The sequence below is a fragment of the Tauraco erythrolophus genome, chromosome 2 (assembly GCF_009769465.1).
Source record: "Tauraco erythrolophus isolate bTauEry1 chromosome 2, bTauEry1.pri, whole genome shotgun sequence".
Lineage (NCBI taxonomy): Eukaryota > Metazoa > Chordata > Aves > Musophagiformes > Musophagidae > Tauraco > Tauraco erythrolophus.
The window spans coordinates 113,792,288-113,813,809 of NC_141466.1; the positions used below are offsets into that span (position 1 = coordinate 113,792,288).

The following is a 21,522-nucleotide window of genomic DNA, read 5'->3' on the forward strand; positions in this document are numbered from 1 at the left end:
GAAACACATTTTGCAAGTTGGGTATGTTTTAACACAGTTTAGAGAAAAAAATTCAGAACTACCTGTCAGTTAAAAATTCATTTATTACACTCTCCAAACAAATCGAAATCTATGAAAAACTAGATATCAGGAAAGTCCACCTTCTTCAAATTTAAACAGTTGTACCTCTCTATATTGTTAAGTGATGCAAAGGGAGAAATAAGCAGCTGCTTCCCATTGTCTAAAAATCCCAAGCCAAATTCTTATCTTTTTTGTATGTATAGATATTGAAATCAAGTATCATCAATAATGACAAAATAGCAATATAAGATTGAGGAAAGCAATAATGGCATTATATAATTATAACCGCATCAGGAGCTAAAGAACTAGAACCTCAAGTCTTGTGTCATTGTTTTATCTCATCATGCTGTTAGCTTAGTTTTACACTTGAATTTTCTCATAAGCAACACTCAGCTTTTCATTTGAAAGTAGCTGTCAATAGCTTCCATGTAGTCATAATTTGATAATCATTAACCAGTTGGGGTTTTCTCCACACTTTTTGCTCAAGAAAAGCAGGACAGAATTGAGTATTGTTCTTGCCAGATATAAGCTGTTGAGAAGATATCCAGGAGACCCCTGCTCAATATACTGGAAGGAAACACAGGAGGCAAACAAGGTGCCTTCATAGCAAGTGAAGCAGAAGAGGAACAAGAACTGCCAAGAAATACTAAGGAATACCTAAGAGAAGAAGGAGAATACAGGTTTGCACGAACAAAAGAAGACAAAATGCGAAGAAAATAACCAACTGGAAAGTAGCAAGGGAGGTAATTCAATGGAGGTCTTGCAACTTGCCCTGAGAAGTGAATAAAAAAACCTTAGCAAAGCAGCTTTGAAGACTGACAGAGGAAAATGACCAAACAGACGAGGAGCCAAAAAGAAACTATAGCAAAGAAATACGATAAGCATTTTGAAGGGGCTGAGTTCTGGCATGAATATCACAAGCAATCAAAAAGGTACCAAACAGCAAAGCCAACACACAATTTTGTTCAGAGAAAGGTCTAAAAGATAGCGTAAAAGAAAGAAGAGTAACTGTATGGGCTCTATTTAGAAGGCAGATGGAGAGTTAGAGAAAAACATAGCCCATAAGCTCTTCCAGCACGCTCTACTACTTCACAAAGATGTTTCCTCGATTTGAACCATGTTGCTTCTCTTCCATCTTAGGAGACAGCTAAATTTAAAGGAAATCCAAGCCTTCCCTTTTTATTTTTTTCAATTTCATTTCCAAAAACAATAGGCAAATACCAGAACACTGACGTGGTTACTGTGGGCTGTGAGATTTGGAGAGTGAAGACTGAAAAGCAAAATATCATTTTAGATTGAGCTATGCACAAGAATATATGCAGTAAAAACAGAACAGAAAAAAAACTCCTTCCTCCAAGCAAATAAACCATACCAAGTCTTGTTTTGGTGAATACAGTGAGTAAGAACAATGCAGACCAGGAAAAAGAAGGAGAGTAAATTTTAATCATGGCACAATGCATGGGATAGATCACTGAAATTTGAGAAAATAACAAATCATACTTCAAACAAATACCCTCAAAGGTTATTAAATGAAAAATGGACTGGGAGGTGAGAGAAGGAGAAAGAATGATCTTCAGAAGGAAGAAAAGCTGTTCTATGCTTCAGCTCGATTTTTTTCCTCCCTGGTTTGTAAACACTTGACATATTTCAGACAGAGATACTATGAACTTTTGTTTTCACAGGGATTAATGACATGTAATGTCTCTACTTGTTATGACACAATTCACAAGACTAGTTACTAAAGAGTTTATGTAATTCCACTTGTTTTTGTCATGATTTAACAAAAGACCACCCATTCCTTTAGCACTCTAGACACCCATCTCCAGGCAGTATGCCTAGAGTGCACGGCAACAGCTATTACCACAGTAGATCACAGCTGAGACAGTAACAGCTAAAGAGTCTAAGTGGTTCAGGGGCATTACATTAATTCATGTCAGGAAAAATAAAATAAATAAAAAAAAGATGGTAGCAGTGGTTCTTGTAATTACCGTAACATAGCTCAATGAAGTTTTTTAAATGAAGTCTTTTTTTCTGCTTTTCATTATTTCAACATTACACTTCCTCTTCCCTAGGCACAGTCTCCTTGAATTGCTGGCAGAGACCTCCAGAGGTCATCTCATCCAACTCGCTGTCACAGCAAAGCCAGCTTAGTGCTTTGGTTATATCTATACTGTTATCACGGCCTTCAACCAGCAAAGAATTCAGGCCGGCCAGTTACTCGGTGCTCATGTCCTTACAGCTCAGAGTTAACACCTTCTGGGAGCGCTGACTGCTTCCATGCTGCATAATGTTTGTCCTGGTCTCTCCTGAGCCTCATCTGGCACCACTGTGGCACACACGTAATTAAGTGATTGTCAACACTCAGGGTAACAGGTCTGGGAGCGCAACAGCAAGTTGTCACACACTTTCAGGTACTCCTGGTATCAGTAACGTCCCCAGTTGTACATCACATCTCAGAGTTTTCAACAGTGGCAAGTATTTGGAAAACTTACCGACCTTGCAACCTGTATCCTTTCACTCTAACAAAGTTTTTGCATACAATCGCTCTCAGAGTTTGCCATCATCTACCTTAATCTGGCATTCTGCTTTTACAAATGACTCTTGCTTCCCACAGAGTTGATACAGGGATATATGAACAACTTATTTCTGTCATTTACGTGTACACCTACCTATATGCTGATCTCGTATTTTTGGACTGTATGATTTTCCTGCGTATTTCAGTGTTAGTGCAGCACGTTGCTAACAGAGCCAAAATGGGTTCATTTTCCCTAACAGTAGTAACAAGTGAGATGCGTTCATCAACGTTTAAAAACTACAGGCTGCAATTGTTGAAGGGTCATGCTTTGTAATGCATTTTCACTCCAGATGGTTTTCTTTCCACTGTATACCCATGGGTTACAAATACATGGAAAAACATAGCTGTAATTCTTTTCAGGCTAATGGTTCAGACTTTCAGAAATTCAGCTGGACCCATGGGAAGGGTATTTTTAATACCTTGCATAGAGAAAAATCTTTCAAACCTATTTATAACTGTATTTTAATGGAAAGAAATAGCTTTCAAACTTACTTTAAAATGGTACCTTTAAAAATAGAGTGGAACTTTATTTCTGGTCTTTTTCACTGAAATAATAAAATTTACAGTAACGACATCTGTCTTAGAAAGAAATACCTCTTTGTATCAAGACTAACACCAGATTGCTCAGTCTCTGAATAATTTCTGGATAAAGAGGAAACACATTGTGTACATCTAACCACAATATGCATGCCATTTATAATTCTTAATGTGATAACATTTTCATTAAAAGAGACAGGATGTGCACACACCAGAAATTGGCTTTAATTTGTCTGGATGTATTTTTTTCCTAGAAGTGTGATGGTTTCCATTGATTTCATTTCCTAACTAGATATAATTAAAACATAAATGCGGAAATCAGAATAAACTTGGAAGCAACTGAACAGCAAGGCAGTCTGAGAGTAGCAAAGTAGGAGTCTCAAAGAAAAACTGAGGTTAGAGATAATTCGATCGGACAAGTTGGAAGAGACAGCAAGATAGTGCTTGCACTGTCCAAACTAAAGAAAACTCAATGCCCAAAGCAACTTCATATGTGTAAGACAGAGTTACATTTTTATGAGTACATGTTTTAGGCAGTTTATTTTTAGTATGCATAGATGAAGAATTTCACAACAATTTGAAGAGTGAGATAGATGTTCTTTTTGAAATTAATACACGAGTCTTCACGCGTAGATTGCATTTTATAAGTTTCTTTCCAAAGCAATCCAGGGAAATGTATAGAGGATTTTATGAAGAGTGGAGTTGTATAATGAAAGCAGGAACCCAAGGCAAAGTGGGGCTGGAGAAAGAGCTCTTTACCTTTTTCAGAACACAAAATGGACTCAAGCTTTAATGAGGAAATTTTAATCACAAATTTTTGCGGATGGACATTTTTATGAAACATGCACTCAAATTAATTTGAAACTTTTATCTTTCTAATTTTGCAATCTACAAATTGGACCTTGACTAAGTTCTAACTACTGATAAATAATAGACTTGGTGAGTTATAGCTCAGTAATTACCTTCCTACAGCTCAGTAATTACCTTTCACCATGGAAAATTCTTGCTAAAGACTACATTCCTAACTGGAATAAATGCATTAAAAGATTGCTTGTATAGTCAGTAATTTTGGAGCAATTACAGAAAAGGTATAATGTCTAAAACATCCAGCCCCACCTAAGACAAGATTCCATGCATTTTAACTCTTCTGACAAACTGTGTTAAGTTTTTTCTTAATATTAATCTTCATCTTGTCAGTAAGTAGTGAGACACCTCCTCAATCCCTCTATACACACAGAGTTTTGTCGAAAGAGAAGTAACAATTCAGCAGAGTAAGAGGATGCATGATTACAGAAAACATTACTGTAATCTTACTTCAGCTCTCTTCAGCATCTCCCACTTATTTAGTATCTTCATGGCAAAAACCTTATCTGCATTCTTCAGTTTTACTACTGCAACCTGGAAGAGATAAATGAAAGATAAATTAAAACACGAAAATACATATTATTTTTGTTTTTATGAAGCCTTGCAGTTTTGGAGGATTTTTTCTTCAGTGTTCTGGACACTTGGCTTTACTATCCGCACAATACCATACTATCGCCATCAAGAAAGAGAAACATCACCAACAGTGCAGAGTATTTATTCCTTGAAAGTTCCAAGTCTATTTTAAGCTTTCACTATGTATCATACTTTCATTATGCATCGTTTTTTCTAGGTGATTGTAGATGAACTACAGCATTTCTCACCATCACACTTCTTGCTCTATCATACTATCATGAAGCTATCGCAGCCTGTAAGCTTTATGTTGCTGGACTTCAGCCCTACACAATAATTTAAAATACAGAACTGCAAAGAAAAGACAACAATGTAGTAGTTTCTAAAACAAAATAAACAATATCTTTTAGGTTTTAGACACAAATTGGACTGCAGGTTTGCCATAAACTCTCATTTCAAATAATGCAGTAGACTTTCTTCAAAGATATAATGGAGTATTACTTCACATTTTTCCACCTGAATTTCAATTAGGTCTTTAGCACCTCTGTTGTCAGTGGTAGGCAAACAGTGAAATTCACATTTTCTAAAAGTAAAGCATAAGAAATACAAGCCCCCTCCCTCTCATTCCTTCTGAAACATTAGATACCATAGCCTATGTATAAACCCAACCGACGCGGCCCTTTTCCAAGAATATTATAGCTTTTTTTAGCTCTAATAAAAGCTCACATGGAATATTTTTAGGAAAGAGGGAGGAAGGAAGTTTACACAAACATATTTTCACAGTTGAGGATTCCCTGGGTACGGAAAGTGCATTGTCTTACCCAAAATGGCCACAGACTCAGAGCTGCTGATCAGAACTAGACCAGATCACTACACTACCATCTCAACTATAGAAAATTCAACAATCAATACATTTTAGCAACCATTCTCCAACTATACCATCCCACCTCTTCCCTTTCAAATAAATCTTAAAGCTTACAGAAGAGAAAAGTTTATGTCTGTGTGCATCTGGTTACAAACCAACATGCTGTCACATAGATTATCGTCATCTTCATCCTGCAGGCCAGTGACAAAAAAATCCTAAGGTTGAAACCTACATTCCTTCCACCTCTTTCATAATCAGTAAACGAGCTATGTGTGAAGACAGGGATAACAGAAAAGAAAATACAGGACCAGACAGTTTGAAGAAAGTGTCATGCAAACCGCTTTCAAACATCTTCAAACGTGTCATCAGTTGCAGCAGCTTCATGAACATGGCAAAAGCATAGGCTGAAGGACTGCAATGCTCAGATGCCTAAACTAAAGTGTATTTAAAAGTGTACGTCTCGCTTAGCTATAGATTGACAGACGGAGCAGCTGTCCTTTCCCGTATGTGCAGCAACGCATTATCAGCCCTGCTCTTGATGCTGCTGCCTTCTCGAGTCGCAGGAGGGTGGAAGTGGGGGCGAGGTAAAAAAAGGAGAGAAGACTGAAAGATAATACATTTACTTGTTTAAACTAGTGTATGAACTGAAATTTTTAAAGGTTACTTCACGTAGAAAAATTGAGGTTCGAATTCAGACGGGATCTCTCAAGGTACTTTCAGATTTGAAACACAAAAATAGATTGTTACTTTAGACCATAATCTAACTTTAATCCATAAAAATCATCCACTCTCGTGTGCACGGTGCCCCCCAAGATTGAGCACCACAATTTTCTTTAGCATGGAAAGATGAATCCTCTGTAGTGATACTGAACCCAACAATGTGGATTTGCATCTTGAGTCTCCTTTTACTTTACTCACTAAAACTAGCTGGAAACTCTGATAAGTCATGTCTGTATCGATTTCTAATGAGCCATGGCAGGAGGAGAAAGCCTTAACACTGAAACTAGTCAGTGTTTAAACTGGATCATATCTTGGACGACAGGGACCTCCCCTCTGCGTGATGCAGTCTGTGGTACGAAGCTTCAAGGTAATTCTACCCCAAAGAACTTAAAGGGTTTTGCAACTGTTGTAGAGAAAAATTAAAAGGTTGGTCCTAGAGCTGACTAGACTGCTGCTGCTGCCCCGGGTGAAGAACAAGTTTTTCCCCATCATTAACCATTATAGTATAGGCAGCCAGAGGCATAAGATAATACATATATTTCAAGTTCAACTTCAGGATTTCATTTCTTGCCTGTAGCATGCTCAGTGAAAGGCTGTGTTATTCTGCAAAACACTTGGTTATTGAAAGACACACGCTAATTACACAGGTGCCTAAATTTGTAGTCTCCTATACAGCATTCATTTGGACACAACCAAGAGAGCTACAGCACTGTCTTTGGTTAACAGCTGAAACACAGGCCTTCAGTGACAAGAACAAGGGCTTGGTACCTCCTGTGAATGTGTACTAGTATTGAAGAGTGACTAAAGAACAAAAATAGACTTATGTTTACCAGCTGTGTTTACAATCAGTCAGAAGCAGTCCTTTAGTCTGTGAAAGTCATTAATATTCCATATCAATAATCCACACACACACCCCCCCAAAAAAAAAATAATCATAAACATCATCATTTTTCTGCAATCACTGCATCTTTTGGGGAGTGTCTCAGTGCTTTATGAAAGTAAATTCCAAAATGCTTATTTCAGGACTGTGAAAGAAAAACCTGACAGTTCAGCAGTGAGCAGTCTGATGCAGATTCTAATTGTAATAAAAAATTCTGAAACATGGTTACAGACCCAGGCAGTGTTTACATACATACACAAAGGTATATAGGGTGTACACAAAGGCCCAAACACACACAGAGCACTGTTTTGATCTTTTCCCTTCCCCAGTGAAGCTGTCAAGACAGAAGAAAGGGTAAACATTCCTGTCTAGTTATCCTGAAATGTCTTGCTACTGGAATTTCTTAAAATTGGACTTTTAAAGGTTGGGGTTTTTTTTAAATTTATATTTTCATGTGAGCAGCCCAACAAAAAATGATTGGTATGTGCTGATGTAAACATCTTGGTTTAGTCAGACAGTTTTTTTTGCCTCATTCTTCCAACAGTTTTCCATATTTCCCACAAACAGCAGTACAGTCTGGCATGCTGTCAGACACCTTCTGCCCCAAACTCAGCTACTTGTCTTTACGGTGCAGGTCTACACATCTCCTCTGCTTAAAAAGCAACAGCCTTATACAGAAAAGAGAGTTAAAACAGAGGCTATTAAAATTGAAATAAAATAATAAAAATAAAAACAAAAAATAAAAAGAATAAAATTAAAACCAAACCAAAAAACAGTCAGCATTGGTTTTCTTGTTCATCAAGAGTAGGCAGTCCTCCAGAAACAGGAAGAGGGAATGTCACTGTTCATAACTGGATGCCAAAATGTAGGAGTAATGAACTAGTTCTCAGAGCTACAAAATTCATCATCTTCAAAATATCAACATAATGACGTAAGATTTGATTGCATAAGCAAACACTGAATTATTTTTTTTAAGCAACAATAGAATGAACTGAAAATTTCAGTATGAGCTAGAACCTTCAAATAAGCTGCACTTTTATACTGCTGAGAGGCACCACTAAGACCTGTTGCCCAGTTGCTTCACCTCTCCTAGCAGACTTCTTCAACTCCCAAGTTTAGAGTCTTCTTGTTTAGAGTTGTTTGTTAAGTTTTTAAACCATGCTGCCCGAAGCCAGCACAATGAAACACTTGATGCCCACCTTAATTTTACCAGGATAATCCTCCTTCTCCAAGGAAAACAACTCTGTTTTCTAAAGAGAGCACTCTCTTACATAAAACCTTAAATAAGTAAATGCATGCATGCAAAGGGAAGGGGCATGTCATTCATTTGGCAAAAAGGAAGCATTCTCAGTCTAGCAGCAAGCAGGGTAAGGGGAAAAAGAAAACTAGGAACAACGAACTCTTACAGTTATAAGCAATAAGTAGTTTAAACTACTTTTCCTCTACATCAAACTTGTAAAAACAAAAAGGGAAATATTTCTTGACTATGCAAATTGAAGAAATTGAGTAGCGTAAAATCAAAATAAGAATAAGTCAGAGACTGTGCCAACGAAAACCTGCACTAACTCTGTAGTCTACAGAATTTCAGAATTATGTTGATTTAGGAGACAAAAATTACTCCTCCCAGTAACCTAAAGCAACCTTGGTCTCATTTATAGTTTGCTGGAAAGAAAATACATTCTTCCAGATTTCTTAATCTGTCTCAGTAAACTACTGTAGCCTACTGAATCATACAAGTATTTTGCAATTTAATATTAATATAGTTTTTGGTGGCTTAGCAGTAAAATTTGGTGGTCCTTTTCTCAATCTTGCTCAGATATTTACAACTTATTTTAAAGGAAAATTAGTGATTTCATACAGAACTTGTTTTGTTAGACAAATGTCTGTGTAGGACTTGAAACTTTTTGTCTTTAAGCTAGTAAGAAAATGTAATATATATCCTCACAAATATTTAGTAAGTCCTACTCTAAAAACATAAAAAACCACTTTTTTCATACTCATCTTCACTGAGAGAACTTCAGTTTTCCCGTTGCTGAGGATTTTGACAATTAAGTAGAGTCATGCTATCTTTCTGAGATAAGGAATTAGAAAGAAACACTGTTCCTAAAAGAGGAGAACTAACCAATTACACAGACTGTCCCCAGAAGAGGATGGGGAAAATTACGCTCTCACTATTCATGGGATGATTCACCACAAAGAAGCTTCCTGAGAAAGAACTACAGTTTTTTTGTGGTTTAGCTGCTGTGGAGTTTGATGCTGACTTAGCAAATAAAAATGACTTTTCTTAAAAAACACAATATAAGGCAGATTTTACATATGATTCTTCTGAGAAGAAAGCACCCACATCAGTGATTTTTCTTACATCTTATACAATCTGTACATCAACTCAGTTGCAACTACTACAGCAGCACTGAGAAAAGTTGATGTTTTAAGCAGAAGTGTTTATATCAAAATGGAGAATGCAACATTCTCTTTGTGGCAGAGGTTCAGACTAAAGATAAATTATCCATGAGCAACTTCAGCCTTCAGTCTCCTTAGAAAGAAGCATTACTTCAGATAGAGCAAAACCAACGAAAAGTGATAAAATAGCTAAATAAACACTACTCTTTCCTTGTTATTTGCACAGTTGCCCAATGATGATATTTGCATATCGGCATCAGAGTATGTAGTGACATATATACTACAGTAAAAATTACTGTTCCTTAAACATCACCTGTAGAAGTCTGCTCCTCCAAAACCACAGACTAGTAAAGACGAATTTTCACACATGATGCAAACACGTAAGTGAACCTGAAACTAACTCTTCCCTGTCACATGCCATTAAGCCTTCAGAGATGCTCTCATACCAAAGAGAACTGGGAAAACAAAACAAAACAAAACATTTCCAGTTCCAAAAGCAATGAAGACATTGCTCAGAAAATCTTTTTCTTATACTTTGGGTTTCAGTTCACACACATTTTCAGGCAGCACGGAGTAGCGTCTGCAGAAGCTTTACATACTATCCCCATTTGATGGTGGGTATCAAAAATTCAAGACACTGTTATATATTAGGTTGCTCTTTCTACAGACATAGCACACATGAACAAAGCACATGCACCTAATACAAATAAGGAGCAGAAAGCTAACGTTTACTTATTCAAGTTTCCTCAACCTATATAATCTGATATGCCTAGTGAAAAACCTAGTGATCAACAGTCTAGAGATGTTGATCAGAGATGGCTTAATCAGAAGCAGCAAAAAATTGTATAGTTTGATAGCAGTAAGTGACAACTGAAAAATAAATTAACGTTTGCTAAACTCTTTAAAATACAGGAAAAATATTTAAACATTCATTAAAAATAGCAAACGAAGTGACAGGAAGAGAGATTTCTCTGTGATCTTAGAATGTCAATATCAATATTTGGCTATTTAAGCTGGTAAAAACTACTTTTAGACTATTTAGTTATAAGGATGATTGGAAATGGCTAGATCTTTATACCATGAGTAACTCACTGGCCTTCACCTGCTGACTGGAAAGAATTACAGTCAAGCAAATGATTTATCATCAGACAGTTGAAACATGGTCTTTTAATCCATGTGAACTTGCCTTCTCTTCAAAATTTAAAATATTTAAAAAGACCTGTCAAAGAATGTATAAATCAAAATGTACTTGCGTCAAACATTAGATGGGTCTATAATATCCATTATGCCTAAATAATGTAAAAACCTGTACATCAGTATATTGCTATTAACTGTCTCTCCCAAGTGCTGCAGATTTGAAAGACCATTATTCAAACCCTTCCTTCCACCTCCTTCACATACATACCTCCCCGAAGGCTCCTCGACCAATCACCTTCAGGATTTCAAAATCTTCTTTATGTAGTCGCATCTGTTTCACTTTAGATGTAAAAGGTTTGGCTGAAACAAAGGAAAATATCAATCATTTAAAAAAAACACAAAACAAAACAAAAAAACACACCAAAACAAACAAACAAACAAACAAGGCAACAGTAACATAAAATAGATGTAATCAGAGCCCTGAAAACACCAGACCATTTCGCTTATATACCCATATTTCCTAACATAATATAATGAAGTTTAAAGTTAGAAATAATGACCAGTAAGAACTAAGCCAAAACCATTCTGAGAAAAAGTTTTTGAAGTAAGCTTGCTTTTGCTTTTTTTAAATTTAAAGGGGGGGAAAAAAAAGAGTCAAGCTGACTATATTTTTCTACAGTCTTTTGAGTTCATAGACATCCACTGAATCTGTGCTATACGTTGTTAACTCTGGTTGCAAAAGCAAAGTATAACATAATGAGGAGTTCATTTTGGACAATATTGATTTCTCTGCCAAACAGCAAAACAATATTGAATTCAATGAAAAATTAAAATGCTGATGAATGCTAACTGGAAGGGCAATATTGGCCTACGCAATGTATCATGCAATCTTTTTGGGGACCACTGCTCCAAGATACGGGACACTTACTAGTCAATTCTTGGCTTCTGGAAGCAAGAACAGTTGTACTCAAGACATTACTAACACATGCAGTGGAAAAACCCCATGTATATAAAGTTAAGCTTCATTTCCCTCTTCTATTGTATTCCAGCCAGGTAACCCTAGCGTTCTTTGCAATCAAACAGTAACAGGACTGTCCCGCTCTCTCATTCCCATTTAGCACCACAACTGACCAGTCCTGGTTCAATAGTACATGCATGCAAAACATCTAAGTTACTGATAACTCCACCTCAAAACCCACATAACGCAATCTTTGGTAGAAAAGAAAAAAAAAAAAAACAACAAAACTTTACATAGTTCAGCAGGAAAAGGAGTTCTTTTAAAAATAATTGTTTTAAAATCATGTTTAATACATTACACAAATGGAATCTATTACTAAAACAGAGGCTTCAGTAAATATGGATCATGAAAGTTGCCCATAAAAGAAGGTTGCATAACCCAGTGCACACAGGACTTGAACGGGTCTCAGAAAGCATTAAGTTCCATTTCTGGCTCAAAGGCAGTCTTTCTCAATGATCCTAAACAAGCAACTTCACATACTTCACCCACAGTTTCACATCTATAAAACAGGGACAGTATTTTTTTAACAGACAAGGCACTGAGCATCACATACTTGGATCAAGAAACAAAAAAGCACATAGTAAGGCAGCCATTTTACATGGGCCTTTTTAGCTTATGCTTTCATGGTATAGGGACCCATCTGTGTCCACTTCTATCTATATAGAGGCTGATGGAATTAGTACGGTTTTCTTTGCAGTGAAGAGTTGCAATAGGCATCATATTGCAGAACAATTTGTTCAGAATAACGTTTCTGAACGGAAATGGGAATTGGTTTTCAAATGCTCCAAAAGCAAATAACAACCAAATTATACCTAAACACATGTAAGAAACCCGATTAGGGTTCTCCTAGAATTCAGTATTTTGTCTCTTTAACGTTAAAAGCTAATCCTGCTAAAAAACCCCAAACCCTAATACTGATACAGATAACCCATCATTCAATTTAGAATTTTGATATTAACATACTTCCCTTCAAGGCACTACAAAATCCTTGTCCAAAAGCCTACTGCCTACTATTCAGCAAAGCAATTTCATAAATGAGTCAAGACAAAAGCTACCTGTATTTTTAATACTTATGAAACACCACAAAACTTCTTTATCCTAGACCTTAAATTAGCAATGTAAATCGCATCTGAAAAACAACACCACAAAAACGTAGGGTCTTATGTTTTTCCTGCTAAGCAATGCAGCACACCTTCACCAACATTAGTGGTACAACGGATGAAATCCTTTAAAAATCTTGGCAGTTCCAAAGTCTGAATTTAGTCAACTCTTCTATAATTCCTCAGATGCCAGGAATGAATTCTCTACCAGGAGTTACACTTGTTATAATTGTAGGAACATCAGCTTATGATTAAAATAACTAGGGTTTAGGTTCAAATAGTAAAGATGCAGCCATACAACACTGAGATTTTTCACTTTAGTGATATTTTCACTTTATAATAATTCTATTCGAAATAATTGTACAATTAAAATACAGGTTTAATATTACATTTAAAATATTTCTAAAATGTAATTTAAACAGAAGTATTTTATTCAACTTAACAGAGATTCCCCAAACTTTCTATTAATATTTTATACCTTAAAAGAAAGGTCTTGCAATAGAAAAACTAAGTGATAACAACACATACTGCCCTACTGGGACAGCCTCAGCTGTACTGTACCAAGTGATTTAATACAAACAGTAATACTACTGAACAAATTAAAACAAGTCATTAAAGCCTTTTAACTTGAAAAACAACTGATTGAAAACAAACGTGTAGTTTTCAACTTCAACATTTTTTGACCATTATAGGCCTGGCTAGAGTACAAGGCAAAATATCTTGTTAACAAGCAACAGCATAGCTGTTTAAACCACAAAACTCTTCCTTGCTTTATATTGTAAGGAAAGGCCTGTCATTCTTTAATTATTACATTTTGGAATCTTCCAGGGTTCCCATAGGGACACTGGGAAAATAAACATCGTTATAACTACTTCAGTAAAATACAGCTGACAAAAATAGGTTTGGATTAGGTTTAATGATTTGTAATATCAGTGTTAGTGGAAAAGTTTGTAAATCCTTCTCTTTATTCTTTTTTTATCACCTCTAGCTACAGACATGTCAACGTATAGCCAAGCAGTTTTATGAAGAAAGACATAGTCCAAGAAAAAAAAAAAAAAAAAAGCCTTAGGAATGTGCTGCAAGTAGCTTGTTCCAGAAAAAGGTCAATTTGCTTTATCATCAATGTTGTTTGTCTGCTGTGCAAACATCTGCTGTTCTTGTGGCAACAGCAATCTTAAGTACAGAAAACTTGGCCTGGCCAAAGGTCTCAGAAGGCGTATCTTCAGACAGCCATTTCATATATCCAGCTTTCCAGACTATGAGGTTAACAGGCAGACTTTTTGCAACTAGTTTGGCAGTGTCATACGAGCTGTTGCGAGGACAGCAAACTCTAAGTTCAGAGAGCGGTTTTCAAAACACCATGTGCTCAGAGGGGTCCCTGCAATGCAGCTCTGTCAAAACATACAGGTACACAGCCTTCCCCTGTTTACATCCCATAACCCTAAACAGAATCATCATGAAGTTAACAGAAAACAAGACCCTCTCGTTTAGAAGGAGCTGCAGTTTCCTTGATACCACAGCAACATGCTGTCTTTGCAGCTTTTTGAGAGCAAAAGAAGGTATTATGGGCATTTCCCTTGGTATTTCATTCAACCTACAGAAATACACAAAGGGATAGCTGATTTTTTCCACTCAGACATCCCTTTTCAAGGCTGCTAGCTGTGTGTGATAATGATTAGGGACCAGCAGTTTGCTGCACCAAATCAAATTCTTCCTCCTCCAAACCAGTGGGTAAGTGTGGGCACCAGGTCCCCTGGCTCCTCCTGGATTTTCAACTCAGCAGGAACCGAAGTTCATGATATAGAACTTTCAAATTTGCCAGTATGTTCTCTATGGTCACAAATTGACAAGTCATACAGAGTCTATGGAGGAGATTACTCTGGAAAATTATTCAAAGTTGCTATCAATCGCCATGGAGGAGACAGGTAGGTAAGACCTTACCTACGAAAACTGTTCTACAAAACCACTGGCCACCTCACCTGGCCAATACTTCCGAGTCACCCTGCCTGGGAAAATTGCACCACCACCCTTTTTGGTAAGATTCCTTGCAGTTATTCAATCAATTGCACATAGCAAGAAAAACTAATCTACCAGCTAACCCTCAGGGGTAACCAATGTACTGCAGTAGTAAGCTAAGCTGTTTTTTCAAACAAGGAGAACCTGTCGTGACTATTCCTTCAAGTTATTTAAGTCTCCAGGGGTCTTTCCTCACGCTTCATGTTCTAGTCTTTAATTCCATTTATGCTTATAATACATTCAAAAAAAAAAAAAAAAAATCAGTAAAAGGAGAATTCTACAAGTGTTTGAAATTTAGATTTTTTTCCAGTTGAAATTTGACTAGAACTTCACTTGAAGGAACATACTAAGCACACAGAAAAACAGTCAGCAGGCCTCCAGCTGCCAAGCCAGGCATACAGAAAAGCATGTGTCCTAACCCCCGGCCCTGGAAATGGAGCATTTTACTGCCCAGCAGAAGAGAAGCAAAACAATGGGTTCTGCAGTAGTGCCACTAAGCTTCAACAGTCTATTATATTTATGGGGGGAAGCAGTTACTAGCATTACTTACAGCACATTTAATACCAAGGGGTTTAATTTTTAAACTCTTGGAGATAAAAGTCCATCTCCTGAAGAGGTGACACAGGGCGGGGATGGTGACATGGTTGATAATCCCATACAGTTTAGTACTGTGATTACACGTGATACCAAACAACACAGAAACAATAAACCAGCAGTGCTGGATCCTTATTTGCAGTTAGCAAACCAGAGCTGCTGTAGGCATGGGCTGAAACTAAACTCAAGCGAGACGAAGATCATGTTGACTGTTCAGAGAAAGTGCTGCAGACTTGGAGCAGTAATTGAAAATGGGTCCCCACACCTGATCTAAATAGAAAACAAAACAGAACAGGACAGTGTTTAGGAATTTCTCTTGGTGCCTCACTGATGCCACACTTGCTTTTTGGATAAAGAGGCTGGCTAACTCTGCTCAGATGGAAGATTATATCCTCGACTGGCAGGTCTCAGTAAGATATCCATGTCTGTCTTCCCAAAGGAGTTATAAAGTGCACTTCATTAGTGATCCAGGTATCACACAGCAAATCCAGCCTTCTACCTGCTGCACATTTAATGTAAAATACCATGTCAAGCCAAAGATATAGAAATCAAAAGCTATATCCATTGGAATTGTCAACAGCAATAGTGGAAGTTCATTATGAAGGAAACAGATTGGAAAAGAACACCACCATGGGAAAGCAGCTGCTTACCATTTCAAGACAAAGCCCCCTTTCTTTCACTAGTTAAAAATAATTATAAAAATACATACAGAGCTTTCCCATGCTAAGGAGAAAAAGCCACATAACCTAAGAGATTGTCACTTAACTGAATACCAGAAGGCTCTCTAATGCTCCCTAATGCTGTCCTTGAAAAAATTTTAAAAAAAAGAAGAAGAAAAACATAGCAGAATAATACATCAATAATTTTGTTTTTAAAAGCATTCTGCAGTTTTAAAATTTCTGCTAAATTCCTGGAAGGAATTTAACAAGTGTTTTTATTTTACAGGCTCAGTCCAAACCCAAAGTATTTATTTTCCACTGGCTTCTATCAGCTGTGATTATGAAATGTGTAAATAGCATTTTTGAGTTAAGACAGACCATAACCGGAGATTTCAAAAAACTCCAGAAAGAAGACGTGAGAGAATACTACTCCCAAAATAAACAGTATTTCTCAAAAAAAAAAAAAAAAAAAAAAGGACAAATAATTGACAATCAGCAAAGCAGAGCTGCTTAAAATCTAATTTAGTTAAGAGGAGACAGAAAAGAAATCTCTCCACCCACCTAAAACTGGCAAAACAGCACAAGAAAGATTTGTTGCAGTTTTTGCCAGCTCTCTGGAGGAAACCAGGGGCAAAACACTGCAGTAGACAGCGATAGCAGCTGAACCACAGAACATTAGTTAAGGCAATGTAAAAAACATAAGCCACAAATGCCCTTCTCAGTTTTAACAGTTAAGATTCAGTTTTCACTCCCTCAGAACATTTTTTTACATGTTTTTCCTGATGAACAGTTAAGTGCCAACATCTGTAAGCACAAGTTAAGAATCAGCATTTTCCAAGAACAAGAAGCATGTCCACAAATTCTCCTACTATGTTATAGACAGAGACAATATTCTATAACCTATTTATCTTGGGAAAAAGGAAAAAAAAAAAAGTAATCTGTTCTCATCTAGGTCAAGTGGAGACCATCCAGCCATCTTTGGCTATAGCTACCACAAAAAATTTCTTCAACAGGAACTTTAAAATCAGAGAGAGAAATAAAATATCTTTCCCAAACACACAAGAGCAGTTCTGTTTTTTCCCTCCCCAGACTCAGATGAAAAATAATCCCTGCATTCATTAAACACCCACTGCAGATCTGGGCAACACTTCCATACCACATCAAGATATAGCCATTATTTTTTTATATTACCATTCCTTCTCATCACAAGAATTTCAGTAAATCACTCCACATTTAACTATTATTATACTAGCAGCAAAGCAAAATATTGAACTTTAATTCATCCTGCTGTGGATTGGAATTCTGATCCAATTCTTGTAGTGCTGTCAGTAAAATCTTTGCTATAGGACTCCGGTTCCACCTAGTAAAGAGAGTGGGAATGCTCTGGAAGCAAATTAAGAGCAGACAGAAAAAAAAAGTTTTGTGATATTTAAAAAACGTAAAAGGCTAACAAAGGAGAAGGAAAAAGGTGGTCTTATACTTGTAAAGCAGAATGCTGCTTAGACTCCATGCCTCATGCTGTCACAGCGCTGGAGACAAGTCAATTAATATCACACTTCTGACAGTCAAGCTTAAACTTCACATTCCTCAATATTTGACATGTAACTCAATATGCTAGTATTTGACTGCCAAAAAATGCTGGACGTTCAAGCTGCAAATAAAATCAATCAGACCTGTGTTTAGAATTACTAAGTGTTCTGAAAAAATCAAAATAAACTAGGCATCAAAAATGAACACTTTAAGTAAAATTCTTAGTGCCTCAATGCACCACTTTTTATTATGTAAAATAGAGAGATCACTCAGCAGCTAAGGGAGTTGGGGCTGTTTAGCCTGGAGAAGAGGAGGCTGAGGGGAGACCTGATTACAGCCTACAAATACTTGAGAAGGGATGGTGGGGAGGTGGGGGAAGGGCTCTTTACATTAGTGATGGGTGATAGGACAAGAGGAAATGGGTATAAGCTTAGTCAGGGGAGATTCAGGTTGGATGTTAGGAAGTATTTCTTCTCTGAAAGGGTTGTCAGCCACTGGAATAGGCTGCCCAGGGAGGTGGTTGAGTCCCCATCCCTGGATGTGTTTAAGAATAGGGTGGATGAACTACTTAAGGATATGGTTTAATGGGGATTAGGGACGGTTGGACTGAATGATCTCTAAGGTCTTTTCCAACCTAGAAATCTATGAAATCTATGAAATCTAATCTGACTAGACTCTTGAAATATACTATCTTACTATTCATGAAAGATTACGTGTTGATGAATATCAGAGAAAAAAAATCAAGTATTATGCAATAAACAAAGAGTGTGCAACCACACAGCAAATTCGAAGGGGGGTGGGGGGGAACGTGGCTGTGCTTCGCTCTAAAGAAAAGGTATTCTGTGACCACAACGGAATCCTGTAACATGCACTCTCCCGAGGTAGTTGTGGAGGCATCATTAATTCTGTTATTTCCTTTGTTCTCCATTTATGGTTTTGCATCCTTAGTTAAAAAACTGTTCAATATCTATTTTATTTATAATTCAAATAATCTTCTCATTTAAAACATAAAATTGATCTCTAGAAATTCTAGTGCATACTGTAAATAACACAGAAGTGTTTTACGAGAAGAAAGTTAGCAACTTTGGTCCACAGAACACAGGCATCCAGTACACGATCCTCACTGACTAAAGGATCAGTGCTGCAGGCTGTCACTCTCCACATGGACCAGCACTAATGAAGCCCTTTGCTCGGTTTCCCAGGTATTTCACAGCACTTGAGGAGTCTCCTGTTCCATTTCTGAAGCTAAAGAAAGAAGCAGCCTGCCTTACACTCCCTTTTCTTGCCTCTCACAAATACATGATGGAGTCTCACCTCTTCCCTGCTCTGACTCCTCATCCCAACGCTTTCCTTCTCGACTACTCAGTCCTAACCTCTCCCATAAGACTCATCATCCACTATCACTCTGCCCTGTCCCCACACCTGATGATTTCTGCCCATGGCCTCCTCAGTTTTCTCTGTATCTGTACCTCGCCTGCTTCGGTCTGCTCATGTCTGTCTCTTCAGGCCTCCATCCCATTGCCCTGCTGATCACAGAAGCCACCATCTGAGCAAAGTTCTGCTAGTGCTCTAATTTCTTACTTCTCCTTTCAAATTCTGGTCTACATAGCTGGAGTCTCTCTTCCAAAGCCCCGTTTCGGTGACGATGCCCTGCCACCATCCTTTCTCAAATTCCCTGATGCATTTCCTTTCTCTTTTTACCAGTACTAGTCTTGAGTGACTTTACTTTTCATTAAATTATGACTAACAAACAAGGACTTGAGCTACACAACATCTGCCTACCTTCCTTTTAGTTTAGAATTTGAATTAAAAAGAAAGATTGTTTTTACAGTCATCTATATAAAGCAAATATACTAAGGTCAGATGTTTGATTTTTTGCTGCCACAGAGAGCTTCATTGCATCTTACAAGAGCAACTAACATTCATTATCATTTTTGAGGAAAAAAAAGCTGTAAAAGCTCTGTAAAATGGAAAGCACTTTTAATCTCTTTAAAGGCTATGCTCTAAACCTTGTGAGAAGGGGGGGCTGAGCGGACTTCCACAAACTTTCCTCCTCTAAAATGACTCTTGTTTGTGTAGCCATGTGTTCTTAGCATACACTTACACTTAGAACTTGTCAAAATGCACACCTGTCAAGTCTCACACAGCACATGAATCACTTTAGTCCTGTCTCTCACTCCTCCATCACGGTGCTTTTACTCCCAAATTTGCTGCACGTCATCGCAGGCACTTCCCAGCAAGCTGCACGAGCCTCAGAGCAGAAGGCTCGTAACGCGGCCGAGCTCTGACAGCTGGCAAATTCTTCTTCAGGATGTCGCAGGCAAGCACCCACCATAAGAACCGACGTTATCATGTAACTATATACCTTGTTTCCTGTTTAAAAGCATGGCATAAACCTGCTCACGAGCACTTCATATACAGAGGATTTCGCTGACGCTTGTTTCTATTTGCATTGCAACAGATCATAGAATCATAGAATGGTTAGGGCTGGAAGGGACCTTCAAAGGACATCTAGTCCAACCCCCCTGCAAGGAACAGGGATATCTCCAACTAGATCAGGTTGCTCAGGGCCTCATCCAACCTGGCCTTGAACGTCTCCAGGGATGGAGCATCCACCACCTCTCTGGGCAACCTGTTCCAGTGTTCTACAACTCTCATGGTAAAAAATTTTTTCCTAATATCCAACCTGAATCTACCTCCCTCTATTTTAAAACCATTACCCCTTGTCCTATCACAACAGGCCCTCCTGAACAGCCTCTCCCCATCTTTCCTGTAGGCACCCTTGAGGTACTGGAAGACCGCTATAAGGTCACCCCGGAGCCTCCTCTTCTCCAGGCTGAACAGCCCCAACTCTTTCAGCCTGTCCTCATAGGAAAGGTGCTCCAGCCCTCTTATCATCTTCGTGGCCCTCCTCTGGACCCTCTCCAACTGGTCCATGTCCTTCTTATGTTGGGGGCTCCAGAACTGGACACAGTACTCCAGGTGAGGTCTCACAAGGGCAGAGTAGAGGGGAAGAATCTCAAAAAGTCCCAGTCAGGACTGGAGAACTCTGGGCAGTGAATATGGTACAAATACACACAACTACACTTCTAATTCTGCCTTTATGGACAACATTTGAAATGAAAGATGATACATGAAGTCCTGCATTCATGATCTATACCTGACATTAAATTGAAGTTCAAACTTCAAAATTAGAGTTCGAAATCCATAAAAGCAAGAATTACTTTGATATAACATATGTCAAATGGAAATATTAAAAATTATAGTGAGTATGAACTTAATATTGTGAGAAGGAATTTTGCCTAGGTTAAAATAATACACGTTTTCCAGTCATATTTTAAATTTTCTTTAGAAATAACCACTCATTGTCATTAGATATATTTTTAAGATAGCATTTGTAATCCAAATAAATAAAAAGATTACTTTTAAACACTGCCTGCATTAGTTTTACACTGTTTGATATATCCTATGGGTTACTCTGAAATTAGTAAAAATAGGAAGAGATCGTATTGCACTTCGCTAATACATTACAGTAAAATACTGCTTTTGAGTGTTAAGCCACTTTAACTGCAACGAAAAACATACACTACTGCACTCCTACTTTTTACTCCAATTTCAAGTTCCCAGTCACAAAAGAAAATAAAACACCCTTCCTATGTCCATAGAAATTCTTCTACCTCCACAGCTTAAGCTCCCACTCCACACATACCTCACACCATTTCAATGCCATCACCCCATATTATTTCTGCTATAAGAATGGCAAACTACTCATTTACTTGCTCCTTGTATTCAACCAGGGCAATGCAACTGAACATGTTGATTATTGTCTGGTTCTTTTGCATTGACACCATGATAAAAAGACAGAAATTCTAAAAAATGTAATGTTAAGTCGTGTTTCAAGAACTCTTCTTAGTTTTGCTACATTTTAAGGAATTATGACTTTAACAGTAGTTCTTTATAAAACTAACAGCACTCCTTAAAGATCTTCAAAGATCCT

General features: G+C 37.5%; 1 protein-coding gene across 6 annotated transcripts in view; it reads right to left on the reverse strand.

Moving 5' to 3' along the window:
* Positions 1-21,522, reverse strand: part of CDC42BPA (CDC42 binding protein kinase alpha) — a 190,946-nt gene that overhangs the window by 118,771 nt on the left and 50,653 nt on the right. For all 6 annotated transcript variants that reach the window (XM_086629900.1, XM_086629894.1, XM_086629880.1 and 3 more), the window contains exons 2-3: positions 10,877-10,968; positions 4,487-4,570 (exon numbers count right to left, since the gene is read on the reverse strand). In XM_086629900.1, the coding sequence (XP_086486026.1) occupies positions 4,487-4,570; positions 10,877-10,968 (176 nt within the window). The remainder of the gene's footprint in view (positions 1-4,486; positions 4,571-10,876; positions 10,969-21,522) is intronic.